This window comes from Falco punctatus (assembly GCF_963210335.1).
Source record: "Falco punctatus genome assembly, chromosome: 9".
In the NCBI taxonomy this organism is placed as follows: Eukaryota; Metazoa; Chordata; class Aves; order Falconiformes; family Falconidae; genus Falco; species Falco punctatus.
The window spans coordinates 32311880-32335523 of NC_137589.1; the positions used below are offsets into that span (position 1 = coordinate 32311880).

Genomic DNA, 23644 nt, shown 5'->3' on the forward strand with positions numbered 1-23644 from the left:
CAGGAAACTAGCCTTTCAGAGCAGCTCAGCCCTCTGCCCCTCTGGCCCCAGGAACAAGGGGGACAAGTAGGCCAGAGCCTCTTCCACCACCCAATAGCACTATGTGCTGCAGCATGTCCCCTCTCTGTCATAAGACGGAGCACAAGCATGCATCTCTGCACCTGCAACACAACCAGTTCCCACTCCTCCTGTTTAATTCAACCCATGATATCATGAAGGGTAACCTCCCACACCTGCCCCCACAGAATCATAGCATGGTTTGTGTTTGAAGGGACCTTTGAAGGTCATCTACTCCAACCCCCCCTGCAATGAGCAGGGGCATCTTCAACTAGATCACGTTGCTTAGAGCCCTGTCTAAGCTGACCTTGAATGTTTCCAGGGATGGGGCATCTTCCACCTCTCTGGGCAACCTGTTTCACCAACCTCATTCTAAAAAAATTCCTCATCCTGTCTAGTCTAAATCTGCCCTCTTTTAGGGCAAAACCATTACCCTTTGTCCCATCGCGACAGGCCCTGCTAGAAAGCTTGTCCCCATCTTTCTTCTAGGCCTCCTTTAAGTACTGGAAGGCTGCAAGAAGGTGCTCCCAGAGCCTTCTCCAGGCTGAACCACTCCAACTCTCTCAGCCTTTCTTCATAAGAGAGGTGTTCCATCCCTCTCATCGCTTTTGTGTCCCTCCTCCGAACCCACTCCAGCAGGTCCATGCCTTTCCTGTGCTGAGGACTCCAGAACTAAACACAGCACTCCAGGTGGGCTCTCTCATTCTCTCAAGAAGGTTCCTGAGTGAAATGCCTGGCAATCCCGATCTTAAACAAGGCAGCATTAGTTGAAACAGCTGACCCCACCACCCCCTGTCTGAGCTGCTGACATGACTAGGTGGCTTTCCACATACGGGACTGAATCACCCAGCACAGAGCTATATAGGATCAGACCTCTGACTCCTACCTTGTTTTCTTCTTTTTCCACCACCACCATTGTTACTTTTTACTTCCACAGGCACACTGGTCATCTGGGAAACACTAAGAGGAGACTGCAGCGCTGCCTTACTTCCCATGCAAATGGGTTATCTCTCCTGGGAGCACAAGGAGGTAACAAGATGGGTGCTCCTTGGACCAGCCAGCAAAGAAGATTAAGGAATCTCCTTCCTCAGAAATTTTAAAGAGCAGGCCAGACTGAAATCTGTTAGAGGCAACCGAAGTATTTTTGATCCTGTTTTGATGGAGGAATGGGGAGTATGTCTATTTCTGCTCTGATCACAGAAGTCTGTGCAGCAGTGATTGTACCATTGATGAAGATTTACTAAGGCAATTCCTGTGAACTTTTACAGTGCAATTCTCCACGGCTTCAGTTCTAAAATGCCAGTAATAACTACTAAAGGGCAGAGCACTGAAATTGCTTAAGCTAATCTCCCAACCACCCAAGCCCTGAGATGTGCACAACAAGAAAAACTCCCTCTGCTACGGGAGACAGAAAGAAGGAAAAGCAGGCTTCTTGCGGCGTGTGGATCCTGCTTTTTTCCTAAGGGAAGTTTTTCTGTGCTCACATTAACTCAAGGATTTAATTTTGGCATTTGATTCTCATGGACATTTTATGTGATTCCATTGGCAGAGCTTTGTAATTTAGCATTAATTAATGTCAATTAATGTATTCTGTTGCTAAGCTCTAGAATTAATTTCATTAGTTTTCCCGCACAGATGTTTTCCCTGCCATAGGTAATTAGGACATTATGCTTTTCATTTCCAGAACCCTCACCTCCAACAACAGCTGCTGTTTTTAATATACAACAACAAAGTCATGCTGTGCCTGGAGAGAAGAACATAGCAACTCCCAGCTCTTACACTCCCAGACACTTTGATTTTGACAGTTTTAGACACCTAGAGTAGGATTCTTCTCAGGGAACAGCAGCTGTTTCTAAAGAGGAAGCAAGAAAAGTCACAGAACACAAGAATGGAGGAGACATCTTGTAAGGGAAACCTCTGACAAAATTAATCTGTCTCAGTGGTGAAAGAGAATTGCAAATGCTAACACATAGCAAAAGTTATGAGCCAGGGAGACCCCGTCCCATTAAATACTTCAGTCTTTTCTGTTTAGCTTGAGCTCCATGCTAATACCTTCTCAAGGGAAATGCATTCAGTCTTTCCCAGAGATATTTCTTGGCTTAATTGGTGGAGATGGAAGGTTGTTAGTTACTGGAGGCTGGTCAGCCTCTGCAAAAACACACAGGAGAGTTTCAAATCCCTTCCTAAAGCAGAGTAGGGCTTTCTTCAGGACGTTTTGTTGCAGAGTGTTACTTTGGATGACATACCAAACCCCAATACCCACTGCTTTCTTGTCTAAGTTTGCATGCATATCTTTCAAAAACCTTATCTGATCACAAGAGGAGTCAGAGAAAAATCACTGTACTCACTGCAAATGTATCTTTTTTGGTTTTCTTGTCTCTAATTCATTGAGGAATGTGTCCTTCTCTTGACAAATAAATCCACTAAGGACAAAACAGTGGTTTATACAAAGAGCATCCACATAATCTATGACTTGTTTGTCTTCCAGATTTACTATGGAGTATCCCAGTTCATTACTGAGCAGCTTAGACATTAGGGATAGTTTCTGCTTTGGAAGGATGATGCATCCTGTAACTAATGAACCACAAGAACATGGTAGCAACATATCTCACTGAAAGACCCAGGCCTGTAACCCCTCTGCCACAGTGACTAATAACAGAAGCCTAGAAAAAGTTTTAAGAATTTGTCCAGGAGCCTTGGCAGTCCAAGTACATCTTCAGCATCCACAACCTGCCATGGCAATTAATTAAAAAATTTAATAATGTTCTCCCATACTTTCATATTTCTACTCTTTTTTTTGAGAAACACACAAAATGACTGTTCTTTATCCATTTCCATCTGGTCTGAATGTTGATTTGTGAAATGTTTACGATATGGGGAATATATTCGCAACTGTCCAGGACTCAGCAACTGCAAAGCAATTAACCAGTAATGAAGCTTAGTGAAATGAAGCCATCCCATTTACTAACTACTCACAAATCTGTTTTTATCCTGCTACTACTCTTTCTTCGTTTACCATTAGAGTCGGGAATCTTTCTTTACATGGGAAGTATATCCTCTGCCATTTCTGGCATAAGGCTATGATTAGAGAAACTAACAGATGTCATTCTCCAGGACAAACACTAATCATGATCAGAAAAAAATACTAATCACAATCAGGAAAAAAAAAAATCACTGCACAGATTTAGGGCACTTTAGGAATTAATTCACCACACTAGCTATGTTAGCAAAACACTGCCAGGCGAGGTTGCCTACTTGTTTTTTCCGCTGCAGTGATTATTTTATTCTTCCTAGCAATGTTCTATGAAAACAGAAATTGAAGTCCTAGCACAACTTTGCGATTGAGACACTAGTGGCCAGATGCTCCATCCCTGTTGATCAGCAAGCAGAGCACTCCTGACCCCAGGTGAGGCATTGGCCTTACCTGTAATCACAGCAGCACCTTTCAAGAAGTTGCTGTGAAAATCAGGACAGCAAAAGAAAAGCAAAGCGAACAAAAGTATTTTGTAACGATCAGAGGAACTCTTAATTTTTGTCAGCCCATTACAAAACCCATTAGTTTCTTTCATCTACACTCTAAAAAAATATTAAAATTACATAAATTAAAAACTTTACTCAAAATCAATTGGTATCTATCTACATAAGCAAATTGTATCTCATAAATATAATAGTTGGTTTTCTTTACTTGCATCTATAGAAACTGTCACTTAAACATTCTCTGAGTCAGCTTTGCCATTCTCTTGAGGGCCAGTGGGTACCCAGTTAGTCTCCAAATGCCTTGTAGGAATCCATTTTTCTAATTCTCACCAACAGTCGGGATTCCTCAATAGGCACCACCTGAATAAAAATTACCTCCCCAAGTCAATTAGCTTGAATCAGGCCTTACTGGAATAACCTTCCCTCCCCAGCTCAAAACAGATCAGGCCACTAATTAAGGATCTTTCAGGACTTGTGTATTCTTTACAAACCTTAAACTCACATGTCATTATGTTTATACAACTTCTGTAAGCACTTCAAGCTGCATTTGGGCAAACATAGATTTAACTTCCACCAGTCACTCTGCCTGCTGACTATGGTGGTGAATGTAACAAAGAGAAGCTTATCATGTAGTTAAGAACTGTAGGGGATTAATTGTCTTACTGGGGTGCTGACCTGAAATCAGGCAAAAAAAAAGTCAGAATTCCTGCTGACTTTGCTGACTTATCTTTGATCCTGTTCCAAAATCGAAGTGGAACACCAGGGACAACCCAGTGTACAAATGGAAACGTGAGATAAGGTTCATATGAACTTCTCCCAACCAGAAAAAAATTACCACTGTGCTCTCAACTCCAACTTGATTTGGATTTGGCCTGAAGCCTTTAAAAAATAAAACCATCACACCTGACATGATGAAAATTTGCCTGGTACTCTCCAAAATTTACACAACAGTATTAAAAGCATAAATGGCAATGATTAGCTCTGCAAATCTGACTCCATCAATACTACTAAATTGCACAGTCTGTACTCGGTTTGTTCATTGCTACATGCACCCCAGTTTGGTGAGACACAGTGTGCTCAGGAGTTCAGATTTTTCTGGATCATGATGGGGGAAAAAAATAAGTAGGGAGCATGTGAGCTCAGGTACAGCATTGCTAGCCAGATCCTCAACAGCTGTAAATCAACATGCCACTGAAGTTTTACTGATTTATACCTGCTAAGAGACTGCTATTTTGGTCCTTGCAAACCTTTTACATTATGTATATAAACACAATAAATAAAATGCACAGACAGACCATAATCAGGGAACAGAGATAGAGAGTTACTGGTGCTCTAGCAGGGAAAGCCCAATACTAAGGCTGTTGCTGATACATATTCCCAAACAACTCTGCCAGGGACATGGGCTAACACTATACTCTGCTAACATTTCTATTTTTTCTCACCTAAAGCTCCACTTGTACTACTCAGCTTCTGCTGGAAAAGATACCAGCACAAGAATGAGTTGTTTTTTTCTCATTTGTACTGAGTTCAACAGGTTTTTGCCCAGCCCTCATATTTCCACTGCAGAATCTTTTATTTTATTGTACAGATTGCGCAGTTGTTTCCACACCACTCCCCTTTCCTTCTTTCTCTCTGCCTTGTTTTGGCAAGTCTACCATTTCAAATTTAATCCATTTATTGAATTTTTACACTTGGTTAACTCTCAAAAGAGATATTCCAAACAAAGCATAAATAAATAAATGCAAAAATATAAAAAACAAACAAACACAAAAAAAACAAACTACAAAACACCATGAAAAAAATATTTGCAAATTACCCTTAGCTTGAAAAAAAGATACCTTTCTCAGTTCAGCACATTTCACCCCATCACCCCACTGGCAGTGACACAGCTGCTTCATTCCAGAGAAGGAATGTTTGTTCATCCATTGGAGGGTCATGGTTACTTTGTCCAGGAAAAGGAGACAGATTTAGTATTTAGAAGAAGGCTCTAGTAGCCAAGAGATCTGTATATAGCAAGTCAGTCATGGTAACTAGAGTAATGGACCATGTGCACACTCTTAGCCTGTCTCAGTCTCAAAATCCTGTGACCTGCAGTGCTACCAAATGTCTTCTGGTAAAAAATGCTGTGATATGTTCCAAGGTTACTGCTTCCAGCTACTCACTGTAGTCCCATGCCAGAGACCAATGCTTCCTGGAACAACGGGCAAAACAGAGCATGCACTTACTGAAAATCCAACACATTTTCTTATATTGCCAATGAGCTGAGCTGGGGACCTCCTGACTCATGAGCAGTTCCATCTAAATGACTGGTTTGCAAGAGGGGTCCCCACTGGCTGAAGGTGTGACACCACCACTATATTCACATTAGTACTTCTGTCACTGCCTGAACAGAAAGTCTTAATTTGTGGTGCCCTACCACTAAGCTAATATAAGCATGCAGAATCATTTACTAGAGCTCAGTTGATGAGCAATAATTTGTTATTCCACAGTTCTTTACTAATATGCCTGACTCCTCAGTGAAGGCAGTTTCATCTACCTGTTTTTCGGTTTCCATCCTAAAAGCTGTAATAAAGCTTACTAATTTGTTAAGCACTCGAGATATCTTTTGCAGAAATGTGCTATAGCTGTGTAAAATGTTCTTATTAGAGCCTAAGAACTCAAACATTCAACACATTTGGAGCATGGCATCTTCTCTGCCCACTGTGAGCTGAACATCCCTCAAAATCATCACCAGAATATAGCTCCTTAAACATCAATTGCAGTGCTTCATCTCAATAACCTCGAATTCTTAATGCCCTATAACAGTAATATTTTGTGCTAAAATATACACTGTCCTGTTAGAATAATTCATCCTCATTTAGCATGTCCCAAGAAATAGAAAGCCTCATATTCCTAGCCTTGCTGCCATGTCCAGGTAAGTGAAATTGAGAGGAGAAATAATAATCTGAGATCACAAATGATAAGAAATAGAGATAATACATCCTTTTACTTTTACTAATCTTGCATATCTTGAAATGGAGACCTTTAAAACTTTATGGTTTCTATCACAACTGTTTCTTTTCAAAATTCATCTTCCAAAAAATTCTCTTTCATGCTAAATTTCAGTGAGTTAAAAAACTGGTTACCTGGCAGTTACCTTTTCAGAGAGTTTGTAAGTTTCCAATGACAAAATACACATAATACACCATTGCATTTAGAGATACAATTCAGGGGAGAATTTTATCCATTTTTAAAGGAATTAAATGACTGCATCATTAATACTTATATATTGCAAATGGTAAAAATCTGCTTGTTATGTTGCAGCAAAGCTGCTGTTTACAGGGGAAAAAATATGAAATTACAATGATGAGATCTACGCAGTCAGGCTTTCAGTGTGACGCCTGCCTGAGGCAACCCAGTGTTGTGGAAAAGAAATACATGGACAAAGATCTGCAAAGGCAGTCAAGCTCAAAGATAAACCTTGAGGAAGCATGGATGGAAGGAGAAAAGGCTGGTGTCTGAGAGAATTTATAACCGATTTTGGCGTTGCAGATAAAGGAGGCTCCTGGAACGGAGAAAAGTACAAGAGGCAAAGCAGGGAGGGAGAGGAGCTGATGAAAGTGAAGGACAACGCCAGGACAAGCAATAACAGTGAAGAATGCACTTAGGCTGGTTGTTAAAAGGTTCCTAATGTGAGACAGATGAGGTACTTTCAAAGGTAGTACCTAAGGCAGAGTACCCCTGGTTTCTTAAAACTGCAAAGCTATGAACAAGGTGATATTTTGTACCATGTGAAATAACAGCAGCTAGATTCTGTGACCCAGGAACTTCTCTCCAATGCCATGTTCACAAGAAGAAAAATCACATAGGAAGAAAGAATAGTGTTGTATATACTAACTCCAATTACTGATTATCACATATTCTTCTTTATCATGTTCTTGGCTCCTTTCACAGCCTGTTAATCCCAACTTTTTGCTCTGATGTAAAGACTTCACTTCTGACTGACCTGGCTTAGAACTCGTATTAGGGTCAATCACTAAAAAGAAGTCAGATTTCCATCATGACATTGTTTGGTTAAAAGAATATGAGGGCAGTCCAGAACATCAAAATATTTGGAAGCTGCTGTACTTACGACCATCCGCTGTTTTTGCCTCCAGATGCACAAGATCAGGCTCTCTACCAGAACCCATCACAGACCTGTAAAAAACAGATTGACACAAAGGCATTAAAAACAACAGCTAGTGTGAACGTCTGAGATTAGTTCCACAGGAGATCCTGTTTAGCTGCACCTATATTCACACTCACAAGTAAGAGCTGATAATTTTGAAAGTATTTTGGAGTTTTCCCTAAGATAAACTTGAAAATTTGAAAGAAATTCTACCATTTTATTGAATCAATGCCAATGTACTTATGAGTTGTTTATTTCTGATCCCTTTACTTCTTTTCACCTGGAGACTTGCTTCTATTCTCATTGGCACCTGACATTTGATGTGTCTCCTGATTTGGTGAGAAGGATGCATTTCAGTTCTGGGTGGGATACAGGAGACTTTAACTGATGGGATAACAGTGTTTGCCAGCATACTAATTATTGCTGTTCCTTTATATTGGACATTTTATGCACATTTGCTTAATTGACACTCCTAATGATCAACATTCCCTCATTAATTAAGATATTTTAAAACCCCATTTCATCTTAAGACATTTTATCATTTCTGATCTAATAAAAACAGTGTTCCATTAATAAAAGAAATTTCAGATTGACTCAGAAAATGACTGTTCACTCTGAATCAACAAGCAAAAACATAAAGACATTGAGCACTGCAAATAAAGGGTTTATGGGCTCATTTTGCTGCCATTGTTGAGGTTCTCCTAGACTGGCACTGCTGGCCTTGAGAATTCCCTGGGACAGTCCAAATGACCATTGGTTTGATGGACAGTCTGAATTATGGCAGTACTGACTGCAAGTATGTGCCAATCCCATCATACAGCAGCCTCAGCAACATCTCTGGCAGTCAGTCTTGTTTCTGGTCTTGGTCTTCTCATCCAAGTCATAACCCTAGACTAAGGCTAAGGGTTAAACAAACAGTTTCTTGCTAGTTCCTGACCTCCAACTTAATAGATGCATGAGGGAACAGCATCATTCATTTCCAGTGATAGACAAATTAGATGCTGTGTTCTGTTCAAAGCCTCATTATTTTTCCGGAAATCAAAAGTGGGATTCAAACAGTGATTTAGACCTTAATTCAGTTCCTACTGACTGCAGCACCAGCCCTTAATCATAATGAGCATGAACTAATAACTATTACAAAAATGATAACAAGACTATTTGTGTCCTGATTAATCCTTAGGTTTGCTTGACAAAATCTGTAACGATTCTCTAGTTAGAAATGGTTTGGATTTTTTTGTCCTCCTTTGCTGGGAAGCAGAAGTTTCACTGAAGACTCTGAGCCAGCACTGCTTTCACCTTTTCTCCATTTTCAATAACATTTATGGCAAGGTCTTTTTCTCCTAAACATTCAACTAACATTTAAAATCTCTGCTTCCTGATAATTGACACCTAGTGGGTGGGAAGGGTGTACCTTCCTAGGGCTTTTTCCTTTTACCTGCTGTCATCAGCAGACTTAGGGGCAAAATGCTGGGCCTGCTAGTTACAATTCAGTTCAAGATAGATAGATGCCAGCGACAAACAGCTCTAAAAAAACCGCAGAACTATGTTTCTGATTTGGCATATCTCCTTTTTATTCTTGTTTATTCAAGCGGGCTTTAAGCACACCTGGAACTGGGCTATTACAGAAGACAAAGTACAGCTTTGTCAGTGCATTCCTCCTCCTGACCTCACACTGCCCCCTGGGGATGTGAACTCTCCAAAGAAACAGGGATTATATCCCACAGATTTGAACATTTTGTCTCTTCAGAGACGTGGAATAACAGTATTCAGCCAGCAAAGAACTTGTTGCCCTAGTTTAAGCCTGTGAGTCTACAGTCAGATGCTTTGTGAGTTTCCTCCTCACAGTGCTATCCTGACCCCAAGAAACAACGCTCTTGCATCTTCTCAGGCAACTTCTCTTCAGAATGAGACATCTCACTGATGGATGGGGCATCATTGTCACTGTTGTTCTCACTTGTGATATGAGCCACAATTTACATCAAACTCCTAAATGTCTTAAGAGCAGCATATAAATATCTGGACCCACCAAGCCCTGAAAGTTAGAAGGCTACAGATGTAGTGACCTGCATGTAACTTAGTCTCACACTACAACAGCCAGTATTGGGACTGCAGAAGCTTCAATTCAAGGTAGAATTAAGCCATCATTTGTCCCAAGGATGTACAGAACAAGGATGGCTGAAACATGACTGGTGATAAACATTATTCATCTTCTCAAGGGCTTCCTTTCTTTTGATGTCTCCTAACTCCTGCAAATTAGAAATATGATGACAAATTAAGAGGAAAACTACAGTCCAGAGAATCTAAGGGAGTTCCTGAAGTCAAAGAGGACATCTGAGGCAGAGGCAAGAACCATATCCAGGTTTTCCCATCTGCTAGATCTTTCTTCCTACCTTAAAAAATACACATACCATTGCTCTGATTTATAATAGGCTTAATTTACTTGTGACAGTGCAAGGTCACAGTCAGGCACATAATACTAAACGATAACATGAACAATCAGTTGCAAAGGACAGGCAAAATACAAATACATATCTGCTCAAATCAATATTAGCTGTGCACAGCTGACATCCAGAAACATATCACTCCCATCTGGATTCTGCTGAGAGCTTACGGACCAGAATTTTTGTAATGTCACATTTTCTTGTATCATGCAGTCTTGTTCTGTGGTAGCCCTGTGATATTTCTCTATACATAGCTCCATACCACCTGAAAAGCCACTTAAAGTAATATTCACCTTAACCAGTTATACACTATAGATATTTAATCCTGAGCCAGTCACAATCACACTAAACTCTCTTTGCAGGCAGTGAGGAGAAACACCCAGTTTTGCACCATGGTTCATCTGAGCTGTGTTAGATGTGACTTCATGAGAAGACAAACTTTATCCTAGAAAGGGCTGTTTTTCTCCGCTGAATATAAGAGGTCTGGACACCTACACCACAGACACCCACATGCGATCATATAAAGGTCCCAAAGCAGGTAACACAATACACCTGAAATACGTTTATTACTTATATTTAAAAACATGAATTACAGATAAACTATGGATTGTAAGTGAAGGGGAAAGAGAATGCCCTGAGATATATTATATAGCTTACCTCAGCTTTATTATTTACTACATGGCATGTGAAATTCTAGAAGAAATTCAGAAATGCAATATTGACCACAGTGAGCATAAATAGGAGAAAAATACTGTGCTCTCCGTTGAACTGCAGCTGGGAACATGCACTTTGTAGGAAGATAGACATATCCTCTTGCATGCGTAGGACAATCAGGTCTTTAAGCATCTACTGGAAATAAGGTATAGGTAACTGTGGAATATACATCAGAAATCTTAAATTTTTAGTATCTCAACCAGATCTATCACAACACTACTGAGCATTCAGCTACATTATTAGTGGGTCTTCTAGGCTTCTTCATTTGGTGGGGGGAAGGATCATCCTTAGAAGCTGAGGAGGACAATGTACTGAGTATTACTAACAGTATTAAGCCCATGGCATCAGTATGAAACAAACCTAATAAACCTAACAGATTAGAAAGACATTCCAGTCTCGACTGTTGACCGGATTTGAAGGTTCTTATACCAAAACTAGAGTGATCAATAAATACAGGCTTCACACATGGAAGAAAGAAACTACATACTGGATTTGCCCTAGATAACACTAAGCCTGAAACTCAGTGTTTCTAACTTGATATAACTGCCAGCTCTACTTCATTATCTTTTGTGCACATGGTCAATGCAACCTGGTCAACGTACACTTCCATGAGCTAAATAAGAAAAAGTGATGTGCATTCAATAGCTTATAAACTAAGCACCCTGCAAAGAACAGGGTACGCATGAACAAAGCTCTGGGATCCACTCATTTATCTCAGAAATTTCACTAAAAATAAACAGTAGCCCAAAACTTTGTCATGCCCTATTTGAGCAATTTTTTTTAGCTATGCCGGCAGCACTTTCTTCTCATATTTCTCAATTCTGTTCTTCCCTTTCAACATCTGTTCTCAAAGGCCAATCACTCATATGTCCACAAACTTTTCTTCTTGTCACAGCCTATGTTTTCACTTTATGGTAAAATGCCAGCATGCCCTTTGTCCGTCCCTTTAATCTCAGGCTTTCTGTAATACTCCCTGAAACTTCAGTACACCAGGGATATGCTTGCAACACTTGCTGCTGAACAGTGCCTATTGTATTTTTGTGATTAGCTTTTTGTGTTTGGTTGGTATAATTGTCTGGATGTTTTTAAAAAAGAAGGAGGAAAAGAGAAAAAATAGACCAAAAAAAATATTTTTTTTTTTTTGGAAAACGAGGATTTAAAAAAGCCACGGGGAGTGCAAGGCAGTGACCCCACTGCCTTTACACAGAAGATGTTCACATTATGAAAAATGTACGACCCCCACAGTCCTATTACAAAGTTGCTTCCTAAAATTTTAATCACCATCAAACTTGCTAAATAGTCATCTGCACTTGAGCACTTCACAAATCGATATCACTGGCTGCAATGCAGTAATTGCTCTGAATGCAGATTCTACATCTACCGTGAGAAGCAGCACAGGGTAAAGACCCCGAACCATCCCCTGGTTTAGAACTAGGCTGAACTAAACAAAAGCAGGCTGGCACTGCCCATTGCACAGCAAATGCTAGTTGGCATATTTCTGCAGTGACCAATCCCTTGCCATCTCTGTCTGAAACATTTCTAAAACCTTGGCTTCCTTGGCCTGTCAACTCTTCTGAGCCAAGGAAATTCAATAGAGACCCTGTTACCCTGGGGTTTCCACCTCTTCTATCTTTTTTCACTTCTAGGGACAAAAGCAATTGTTTATGGATGCTGGGAACTGATGAGGCTTGCAAGGCAGTCAGACCACTCAGAACTGCAAAAAGGCAGCATTGTGAAGATAGCAAAAGCTTCCACTTGATGTACTTAATTTCAAACTACCATTTTTCATAAACAAAGAACGTGAAGCACCGGACAATAAGGGCTCCATCTCAAGGGCTTATGCATTCTGGAAAGTAGGTTTGTGTGCCTTTGGTTTTAGGTACTTGATTTCAGACACATTCACACCATATCTGGGACTACAGGCACAAGAAACATGATAACAAACTATTGGTATATATTCCTTGTATCATACATGCTCACAGCAGCTAAGATCAAAGGTCTTTTAAGCTAGGCAATAAAAGACAATGTTATTTTACAGAATCTTCAATGTAAATGGCCCAGAATGAAAGGCTGGAAGAACAGAAATGCTACTATGCCCTTTTCACAGACAGAACCAGTGCAAATGTCATTCATTCTTCATATGCAGACAGAGACATTACGCAGCTTTCCCACATCTCAGAGGAAACAAACAAGTGCAAAATCAGGACTCCTATGACTATCCCTCTCCTTCTTTTGGAGGTAACCAGGTAAGATTTGTTCTTGCAACAAAGCATGGCAGATGAATTACAGATGACAGTATGACTCTGCTAAGGTGGGCAGGATGGAATTCACATAGTTCTGGCCGTTTTGAGCTTATTGACACCAGCACAGAGTAGACTAGAAATGGCTGCAATGCAATACCAAGCAGGAAAGTGACGCATCACTTGGAAAATCCAGTTTGACCCCTCATCATTAAAAATGTTCATTTGCCTCTGTTCCCTCTCTTCCCATTCCTGCAACCTGTCCCGATTCTCTTTCTGGACATTAGACTCTAGTTGCATTCTTCAGATGACTTTGTGCTTAATATGTTATGTGTTTTCAGATGTCTCCCAACCTTCATCATTCCTTCTTTCCAGCCCCCATTTGAGCACACCATATACCTGCATTACATAGAAAGACTAATTACCTGCAACAGACAGGCGAAAGAGAGAACATACTCTCAAAAATCCTTATGCCAAAGTTGTCCTATTAACATAAATATTCTAACAAGCTTTATCCTGTCACAATTGAGCTATAAAGTTGCTCTCTTCAGTGCATGATAATGGCTTTGTAATTCAATTATTGGTAGAATTTGCCTTTGGGGATTTATCTTCTTCCTTTAGCCTCACCACTCATGTGGATCCCTTATCGTAAATCTTACGAATGCAAAACCAGCTCCCCCATTGCCTCTGGGTCACATCCTGCCACTTCATGTCAAAAAATTGACAGCTTATTCCAACTTACAGAATGGCAGGGGTTTGGTTTTGTTTTAAAGGACAAAATGAAAACAACAGTGGATGACGTTCATGGAGTCCTCCATAGCAACAAATTTTTGGTTCCACTTCTGTAACACTCTAAATCCTAATTGCCATTCATAAAAATAGTAACATGTAGCACCGAACAGGGAGCTTTTTGTTCAAAGGATAAAAAAAATACTTGACAATCAACCTTTAAGTAACCTTCCCTGCATGCTACTGATTTGTTCAAGACCTATGGAAAAGTACAAGACCAGTAGACCAAGTTAGAAATAAGGGTTGAGGAAAATTTTTCTTCTCAGCTTTGTAGATAAACTCCACTGATTAGTCAAGAGCACAGTGACCTCACTGATTTGACCAAGATCACACAGTTGTTATGTGGCAGAGACAAAAACAGAGCCTGAAAGTCCTCTGGGCTCTTTTTTCTTTTACTACTATGTTGACTCCATGAGGACTTTGCATATACTTTCTATTGCTTTTTTGCTTGCAAAGGTCAGTGAATCTGTGCCAGGGAGCTTAGTGTGGGAGGGAATTCTTGTGGTTTCTTTAGTTCAGTCCCTATTATGTGAAATTTTTACAAATTTTACTATTCCTGGGATAGGATTTAAAGATTGCTTTCTAGCTTTAATATCTCTTAACCAGATTGCCCTGACATGTTTTAGAAACACAGGGTCAGATTCCAGACAGGCATAAATCTGCACTTCATACCTTTCTATCTGGCCAATTAATATCCCCTGAAAATGATCTAATTAGATTTTCCTTACTACATCTCTGTAGTATTCTTTCCCACATTGTACAATTAGATGAAACAACATAATTTTGTGCAATTCAACCACATCACCCACCAGTCTCTCCCTGTTTGTAAACAGCAGGTCCAGCAGAGCATCTCTCCTGCTTCGCTCACTGACCAGCTGTGTCAGGAAGTTATCCACACACTCCAGGAACCTCCTGTTTCCATTGTGCTGTATTTCCAGCAGACATCTGGTAGGTTGAAGTCCCCCATGAGAACAAGGGCTAGTGATCTTGAGACTTCTCCTAGCTGTTTGTAGAATGTTTCATCTGTCTTTTCATCCTAGTCGGGTGGTCTATAACAGACTCCCATCAGGATATCTGCCGTATTGGCCTTCCCCCTGACTCTTACACATAATCTCTCAACCCTACTGTCACCATCATTCAGCTCTAGGCAGTCAAAACACTCCCTGACATACAGCACTACCCCACCACCTCTCCTTCCTTGCCTACCACTTCTGAAGGGGTAGTAGCCACCCATTGCAGCCCTCCAGTCATGCAAGTTATCCCACCATGTTTCCATGATGGTGATTATGGCACAGTCTTCCTGCTGCACGATGGCTTCCAGCTTCTCCTGCTTGATGCTCAGACTTTGGGCACTGGCATAGATCCACTTCAGTTGCGCTATCGATCTCACCTCCAACCCTGGCATGCCACCCCCAGGCTCATCTCTAACTAGCTTGGTTTCATTCCTTTCGCTATTCAGGTGAATATACCTCTTCTCCCTATTCACAAATGGAGGACAAGACTCTAAGGGGAGGAAGGGGGCAGAGGCAGGTAAATGGTCAAGGTTCTATACAGTTATGACTTTTAGTAGAACATTCAAGTTCCTATTTTACTCCCACCTTTAGAGTCCCCATGAAAATCAAATAGGGCTGAGAACATTTTTTCCTCTTACATGGTGGAACTCTACCAAACAGGATTTGGGACTGAGGAGTTATATTTTGCTCTGACAAATCTTGATTTGACTATGAGTAACAAGTTCTCTCAAGAGACTAGTGGGACTAGAGAATCAAGTTGTTATAGACTCAGAGGACTAGAAGTCTATCAACCCCTGCTATGTGACTTACCAATATTCTCAGCCTTGTCTAGGAATGAAAGATATATACTGTGGATCTGTTTCTTAAGAACTAAAACTTGTCATAAATCCAAAGAGTCTAAATGAGCTTTTAACAGCAACAGAAAAAGGATGCTGCCTGTCATTTTTCTGTCCTTGCTGACCCACATGGGACTGGAAAGTTTCTATCTCTGGAAGCCAGAGAGGAATGAAATCCTAATTCCCCAAAAAAGTCTATGAAATTTAAACATTCATTTATACCAAAACAATAAAGCTATGTTAGGGTCCAGAAGACTGTGAACTGTAAGCAGAGATTTTCACTAAATCTATTGAAAAGCCAAGTGAGATCTTTAGCGAAAATTGCCAACCGAAAGTATGCTTCCTTGCACTCTGGCTGGGCAGGATGCAACACTGACCTTTCTGGTGAGAAAATGGTAAATGTCAGGGGCACTGAACGGTGACAAAGTGCTCTAATGTCTGCTGCTCACCATCAGCATGTTAGCAGCAGCAGCATGGTAAGGGCCAAGGAAGGGCACAGTTGCAGATTTGCTCTTTGCTCTGGTCCCTGGCAGTGTTGCTTGCCTGCAGCTCATCTGTTATCTTTGAGCTGGCAGCCATGAAGCTGCCTAAAAATATTAGCAAGGTAATAGCAGCCTGTGTTACAGAAGCAAAGAGCTTCGGTCTGACTTTCTCCCAAAGCCAAAGTGGAAGCAAAAGTGTAGTGTTCAATTCAGGGGGAAAAAAAAAAATGGCAATCAAGCAAAATTCACTACTCTTGCTATTCTCTGTCAGTCACCTGCTTAATTCAGACTTTCTGAAAACTGTCGTGGGTCTTCTGTGAACACACCCCCTCTGGCATGTGCCCATCTCCACCATATTTAAGCTATGAAATACATATATTTTTAATTACATTTCTAGTAAAATTCAATTCATTAGGTATGGCTCGTGTGTTAGATCAAGTGGATGATTTTCTGGATAAGCTGTCAGAATGCCCTTTGATTGGCTTCTTCCCTGTCAGCCTCCAGCAGTTGCCCTGCAGCGATTAAAAGGTCTTGCCCAGCAATACACAGCATTATTTGTAAACAGCCCAGATACCATGCCATTTAAATTACCTCAGCCCACCTGGGTGAGTGTGCTAATCTCACCAAGCCAAGATCTGACAAGAACACTTGGACAGCTCACCCAGCTTGCTCTGACTGCTTGAATATAATGAAGTTTTTAACAGGGCTATGACACTTTTTTTTTCCCCGGGTTTTCAGCTTTCAGCTGCTTGAATGAACACAGAGCTTTTAAAATGCAGTCTCTAGCCTCCTCTGTAAAAGAAAAGATATATACTCTATAATTCTACTTTGAAGATTAACTTTCTTTGCCATTGCTCATAAAAGAAACACATATATAGCCCTATCTACTCATCTGTCCTCCCAGCTGCTTACCAGTTTATCTTTTTCTCCCTTTCAGTGTGTGTGCGTATCTTTGTATTGTTTAAGGGGAAAGGTTGGTTGGCTGCTTTTTTACAATGTTTGCACCCATTTTCTTCTCCTTCTCACACTCAGGAAAAAAACCAAGACAGAGTGGAGCCATGGCAACATCTCTTACCAAACTGACATATCTCCTGTAAATTAAGGGAATCATTAACATCATGGACAATGATCCTACTGGAAATGAGATATACTACAGTATGTGTTTACTTCTAATCAGCCTGTTATACTTATATGGTGCATGAATGCCCTGAGCTGTATCTTTTGCCTAATTAAGACACTGTAGAATCATAGCCATGTTTGGGCTGGAATGCACTGTTAAAGATAATGTAGTCCAACGCCCTGCCACAGGCAGGGAAATCTTTCACTACATTTGGTTGTTCAAAGCCCCATCCATCCTGACCTTGAACACTTGATGGGGCATTCACAGCTTCTCTGGGCAAGTGTCTCACCATCCTCATAGTAAATAATTTCTTCCATATATCTAATATAAATTTGCCCTCTTTAAATTTAAAACTGTTACCCCTCATCCCATACCTATGGTCCCTGCACCAGCAGAGTCTGTCAATTTTTCTTGTAAGCCTCCTTTAAGTACAGAAAGTCCGCAATAAGCTCTCCCTGGAGCCTTCTCTTCTCCAGGCTGAACAACCCCAACTGTCTCAGTCTTTCTTCATAAGAGAGGTGCTCCAGCCCTCTCATCATTAAAGCTCTCTGATCTTGAAGTATAGAGTGGTATTTCTTTTATATTTCTCCTACTTGCTTGTCTGAGTGCAATAGCCAAATAAGTTAAAAATAATAAAAATCAATAACACTTAATATAGTGCTACAGTTATATATAGTTAATACATTACATACATGTATATATTGATGTATTACATACATTATATTAAATACCGTATAAGTTAATAATTGTAATTTGATGATATAATTTACTAGCTGGGCTTTTATATTGTTCATTTTATGTTAGTTTGTAAGACACCTCCGTTATTTGGCTTTATTTCTTTACCACCACCACCCCCACTAAGTTTTTCAAGGTAAGGTTATGATTAGAATTAGCTGAGAATCTTTTCAGAAAATGTCTCATTTTGCTTTAAAAACCATTACATTTTGCAGACACTTTAATGAGCTTTTTAACCTTTTATTTTTATTTTTTCAAGGCCAACTCTAATTGTGATACCTTGACTTTCAGAAAAAAAAATTCTGGTTGAAGGCATGACTTGATCTGAGGACCAGAATAAAAATCTGGCTATTAATGAGCAATTTCTGCATATATATTTTGGCCATACTGAACTATAAGAACTTTGACTAGCCTTTTTTGCAGCTACTGGTCATGAATATGTGGATTTGCAAGTCACAAGGTATCATTTTTGAACTTTGACTAGATGACTGGACCACTTTATAAAAGCAAAGTAATTCCCAATATGACTGGTTTGCCAATTGTGTTCACATTTGTATTCACTACAAACCAGCGTCCTTGCCAGCAAAATTCCATCATAGGGGTATGCTGAAAATCACCAAGTATCACAAAAATAAACTCAGAATTATTTAGATAAAGCATTTACCCAACTCTTCTAACTAGCATCTACTGTGTTCTCTTCCCCTAATGCCAACTATATTAGTAAACACTCTGCTATCAGCAATAATCCATTTATGTTAACTTGCTGTTTCTGTATTACCCTGCTGAACTAATACTGCTTAGAATACTCCTTGCTAGTAATTACAGTAGTTTCATAGAGCAGAGTTCCAGAATTACTAAGCACCTTGAAAACTTCCATGTGTTTTTCTGTCACACTACATTAAACAGCAAAATCTCAAGAACCTGCCAGAGAAGTAATGAAAAACATGAAAATTGTTGATACAGTGCAGAACTGCAGTGCCTTGGAGTTGTATGCAGTGTGGTCTTTTATGTTTCCAGCAGACACACAACATGTGATTGACTCTGAGTGGATTATGCTTTCCTCAGTATACCACTTTCACATACCTATATTATGTAGACAGGTATGTGATAAGATACCCAAATAACAGCAATAATTAGAAGTGTAAATTTTACAATAGCCCATCACTAAAGCCTGCCCAGCACAAATGTGTCCTTACAACCTCTAAATGAGGTAGAGAATTACAGATCTTTTTTTGTCTTTTTTTTTTTTTTTTTTTTAAGATAAGAAAACTCCAGTCACCTCTCATTTTAGAGGTTTGACTTTATCTGCTCATCCCCTATCTGATATCTTCCTCCAAACAGTGACATTACAATCTCTTTCATCGCAAGTGTGGATGTCAGGGCATCACTTAGAGCTGCCAGATGGAAGAATGAAAAGGGGGAACAGAGGAGCTTTGAACAAAGATTCTATTTTCACGTTAATGACTCCTCTTAATGAAACAGAGGATACAAGAACACAAAATATGTAGGAGCTACAAGGAGCTGAGTTGTCTCTACACAGAATGCTTTCTCAGAGTTATGCAGCAGGCATCAGCAGACTGCTTTAATGTTGTTCTTCAGGGGTTTAAATTTCTCCAGGGTGGTAGTAGGAGGGGATTCACAGAGCAGTCAAACATAAGCAAATGAAAAAGAAAGTTATCTTCAAAACAGATATAAGAAATGCAGCTGAAACAGATACTACGGTTTCTCTGACAGCATTTGCAGGCAGAGCCTTCCCAAGACTAAAACTAGCAAGCTCAACGGTGTTTATTCACAAGCCTTAATGTTACCCACAAACTATTCAGAAGACCACATGACAGAGTAAAACGGCAATTAAATTATCAGTGAGCAATCAGGAAAATGCATCTTTGCTTTCATCAACCATTCAAATCCAGATATTCCCTCCCCATCAGAAGAAGCAGTGTTAAGTAAATGCAGCCTCAAGAAGGCCTGATGCCAAAGGCTTTGCTTCGTGTGTTCCTGATCTTAGAAAAGTCCCAGTTTGGATAGTCCTGAAAGCAGTCTGTAACAAAGCAACTTCTCAGCCTTCCTTAGATATTGGAATATAGCTCTCGTTCTCCACAGATATTATAGCCCTTATTCTCTGCACAATACAGCTGTGCCCTGCTCGATCCCTTCAGAACTATTTGATTTAGAGAAAGCACCAGGAACAGGAGAGATTATCCCACAGTCTGCTTTCCTTGACAGCTGTGACTTGAAGACATTTTCCTTCACTATTCATTTCTGCCTTTATGAATGAGTGGAAGTCAGTCTTCCAACTTTTCAGGTTGATTAGACTCTGTATTTTTCCAAGCCAAAATGTCTAATAATTAATTAAAACAAAGCATAAACATATCGTAGGGCATTGAACAAGGCTCCACCCAACTTGTATATCAGCACTGGCTATAGAGATGTAGCTGTAGAAATTTGATTTTCAACTGTACATCTGCACCCTCTTATGTCCCGGTTCCCTTTTGCTTTTCTTGCATGGGGAGTCAGCAGTGGCCACACTCTGCATGCAGAGCGCTGCCCTTCTGATTCAGCACTTCAGTGTCTATTTTGTCCTCAGGTACTTGTCTGCACAGAAATGTAAATGCATAGAAAAGCTCAGTGTTGCTCTTTGTGGTGTACATGTTCTCAATTGCACATGCAAAGCTCTGTTTTCTACCATGGATGGCTTTAAGGACAGGCAGTGTCCATATAATTGCAGCTAACTACTTTTTTTCCAAGGTGATGGTGATCATAACAAATAAGCCAGAATGAGATGCAGTGTCTCCACAAGTTGTATTATGCTTGCCTTTGATAGCAGAAGTATGGTCTAGCTCACACCGAGGTGTGTTATGCAAGAGACATTTTGTTCAAGGTGAAAATACAAGCTTGCAGTCTCATGTTTTGTTTATGGCCATAGGGAATTAGATAGGTGGTTGGAACACCTTTTCATCTTTTCAACTTATTCTTTGCCTTTGAAGCTCCAAGCCTGAGTTCTCTTATTTGTTAGGTTCTAAGAGGCCTTCAAAGTTTGAGCTCCATGGAAAGGGAAAAATTATCATTTTCATCATTATTCTTATTGCGGGCATCCATCAGCTCAACTCACAATAAACCACTACTGTAAGTAATGATGAGAAACTTCAAAAGGTTTGGAGTGCAGTACAAGACACAGGGATCCAGGAACAGTGACATTCTTTCCAGCTCTCTGACCTGCTTCAGTGAGTACAAGTTTGTTGGATGTCTCAAAGACTGGGTCCCCAGATTTCTAGGACCTTCTTCTTTCATTAGCCCAGAAAAATCAAGTCATGTGTGGGGCTGTGTTTTTGCGTCTGACACTTTGAAACCCTGTTAGGAGTCCTGTAGGAAAGAAATAGGAGTGGTATACACATGCCTGTCTATACAAACACTCACACAAAAACAAGTTTAAGCTAAAAATTGAATTTATTTTGCAAAAGCTTCAGCTAACATGGGTTCTGAGAAAGGATTAAAAAGCAGGAGCAGCAAACAAAATCTCTGGTATATCCCTTGCAGACCAAATATAAATTCAATTTTGGAAGTAAATTTGACCTAGAGCTCTTACTTCTTTCATAAATTAAAAGAAAATATTTGACTGAACCTCTCCTGAATCTTGATATGCTCAAAACCTGTGTTATTGGCACAAACTTATATTAGAAGCTACCATGGGAGTCTCATTTTAATCATCTGGTTGAGCTCCTCCTGACTTCAAGATTACTATTTTATCAAAAGCTTCTCTTTTAAAGGCCAGATTCACAGGACATGAGCCAACTTCTGCTCACAGGTGGACTACTGCTTCCATAAAGAGCTGATGAGAAGTCTCAAAAATTTACACCAGTGTAAGCAAAAAGAGGAGTAAGGCAAAATATAAAAGTGAATTTATCTTTGACTTAGACTATGACAACCCTATTTGCAGGAAAAGTCCTGTGTCTCCTTTGTGCCTTGGCTTTCTTTTCCACATAAGTCAAAGTTACACTAATTGCCATCACGTGACAGCGTGGAGGTGTTTCAGTTAAGTATTACACTACAAGTGTATTTACAGAGCATTACAGTGGTTATGCAAATCATCACTATGGAAAGCAAATGCAAAGAGATCTGCCTGGAATCAGAATCACTAGAAGAGAATCAGTACACCAGAACCATGGGGTAAATTTGTGATGATTAAAACTGAAGGAGATGAGACTCCAAAACCAAAGAAAATTGCTAGTAGCGAACTGCAGAATAAAGTTTGGACATAGATCCAGGGGCTATTTTTCAGAGGCTGTGGCTGCTAGAAGCATCTGAATCTGAAGTCAAATCCTCCATTACAAACACCCCATATATTAAAAAATGTGAGATGCTCAGATTCTATCATAACCATGTAGGCTACAGCGCTAAGTGAATTTGTATAGTGCAAGTTAATGCAGCACAGTTAAGCTTGCATCAGTGACAAAGAGCTATGAATATTTCTTTAAGGTAACTTTGGCGTAAAACATACAAATGCTTTGCCATTGCTGTAACTGACTGACATTCAAAGAGTCAGTGAGAGGAACTCACACATGGCTGATACATATATCTTGAAATCTAACTCGAAATTTGCACTGTTACTTAGAAGCAATATTGCAGAGTATTTTAAGCTCCTAATGAAGAACTGTGTGTGAAACAGAACTAACAGCAGCTAAAAGCATTAACACCAGCCACTGGAGGATGTCCACTGTTACTAGTGTCAGAAATGCTAGTATCCTCAAAGACTGCAAGTCTTCAAGCCTTTGGCCCTCCCTGGTAGCAGTACCAGAATGATATCTTCTCTATATTTGGTGCAAAAGCAAACAAGCTTCTGCTGTACAGAGTTGCAGTTGAACTCAAAATGTTCACAGGAAATTATAGAACTCTCCCCTCCCAAATTAATGCTTTCTTCAGACTATTATTCAGTATATTTCAGTTGTGCATCATCACTAGATCAAAGACCCCATTTTCAAGTGCTGTATAAACACGTAACAGGAGGAATAATGCCCTGTTCATACTAGTTCTAAATTAATCTCAACAAATCAGCAGTGTGGATTGTATTCAGCCACTTTGCCTTCAAGCCCCCATTTCAACATTTCTGTATGTATGGAGCAGCTATGTATAGGAAATGAGGAAGGGTTTTTTGCTCTTACCAGTAGAACCTGTTCGGTGCAACTCCCTCATGAAGAAGCAGCCATCTTCTGCCAAACTCCACTGAACTGAATAACTGAGGATAAAAACAAACAGTCAGGAATCACAGTAAAACACAAAGACAATAGAGAAATTAATCTGAAGAAGCCTGCGTCACTTCTCAGATAGTGACTTGGATTTTTACATACTCCAGTCTCAAAGGGACACACCTGAGGCAGCTGAGAAGCAGCAGAGGCAATACTGAGCTGTGTGGTGTGAGACACGACTGGTATTAACTGAGGGACCACTGTACGGGCAGAGCCAGCAACCTGCCATGACTGAAATCTCACCATCTAGGTCTTCATGGCACTCCCAGAAAATAAAATTGTGCAGTGTGGGAATGCTGCCTTTTCCTTTTTCAAACTTGTGGTGGACACCAGACATACAGCAGTCTGAT

The 23644-nt window shown here is 40.1% G+C and overlaps 1 protein-coding gene across 4 annotated transcripts in view; it reads right to left on the bottom strand.

Annotated features, from left to right (window-relative positions):
- Positions 1–23644, bottom strand: part of SORCS1 (sortilin related VPS10 domain containing receptor 1) — a 317456-nt gene that overhangs the window by 94510 nt on the left and 199302 nt on the right. For all 4 annotated transcript variants that reach the window (XM_080403463.1, XM_080403462.1, XM_080403461.1 and 1 more), the window contains 2 exons: positions 23211–23284; positions 7646–7710 (listed from right to left, as the gene is read on the bottom strand). In XM_080403463.1, the coding sequence (XP_080259589.1) occupies positions 7646–7710; positions 23211–23284 (139 nt within the window). The remainder of the gene's footprint in view (positions 1–7645; positions 7711–23210; positions 23285–23644) is intronic.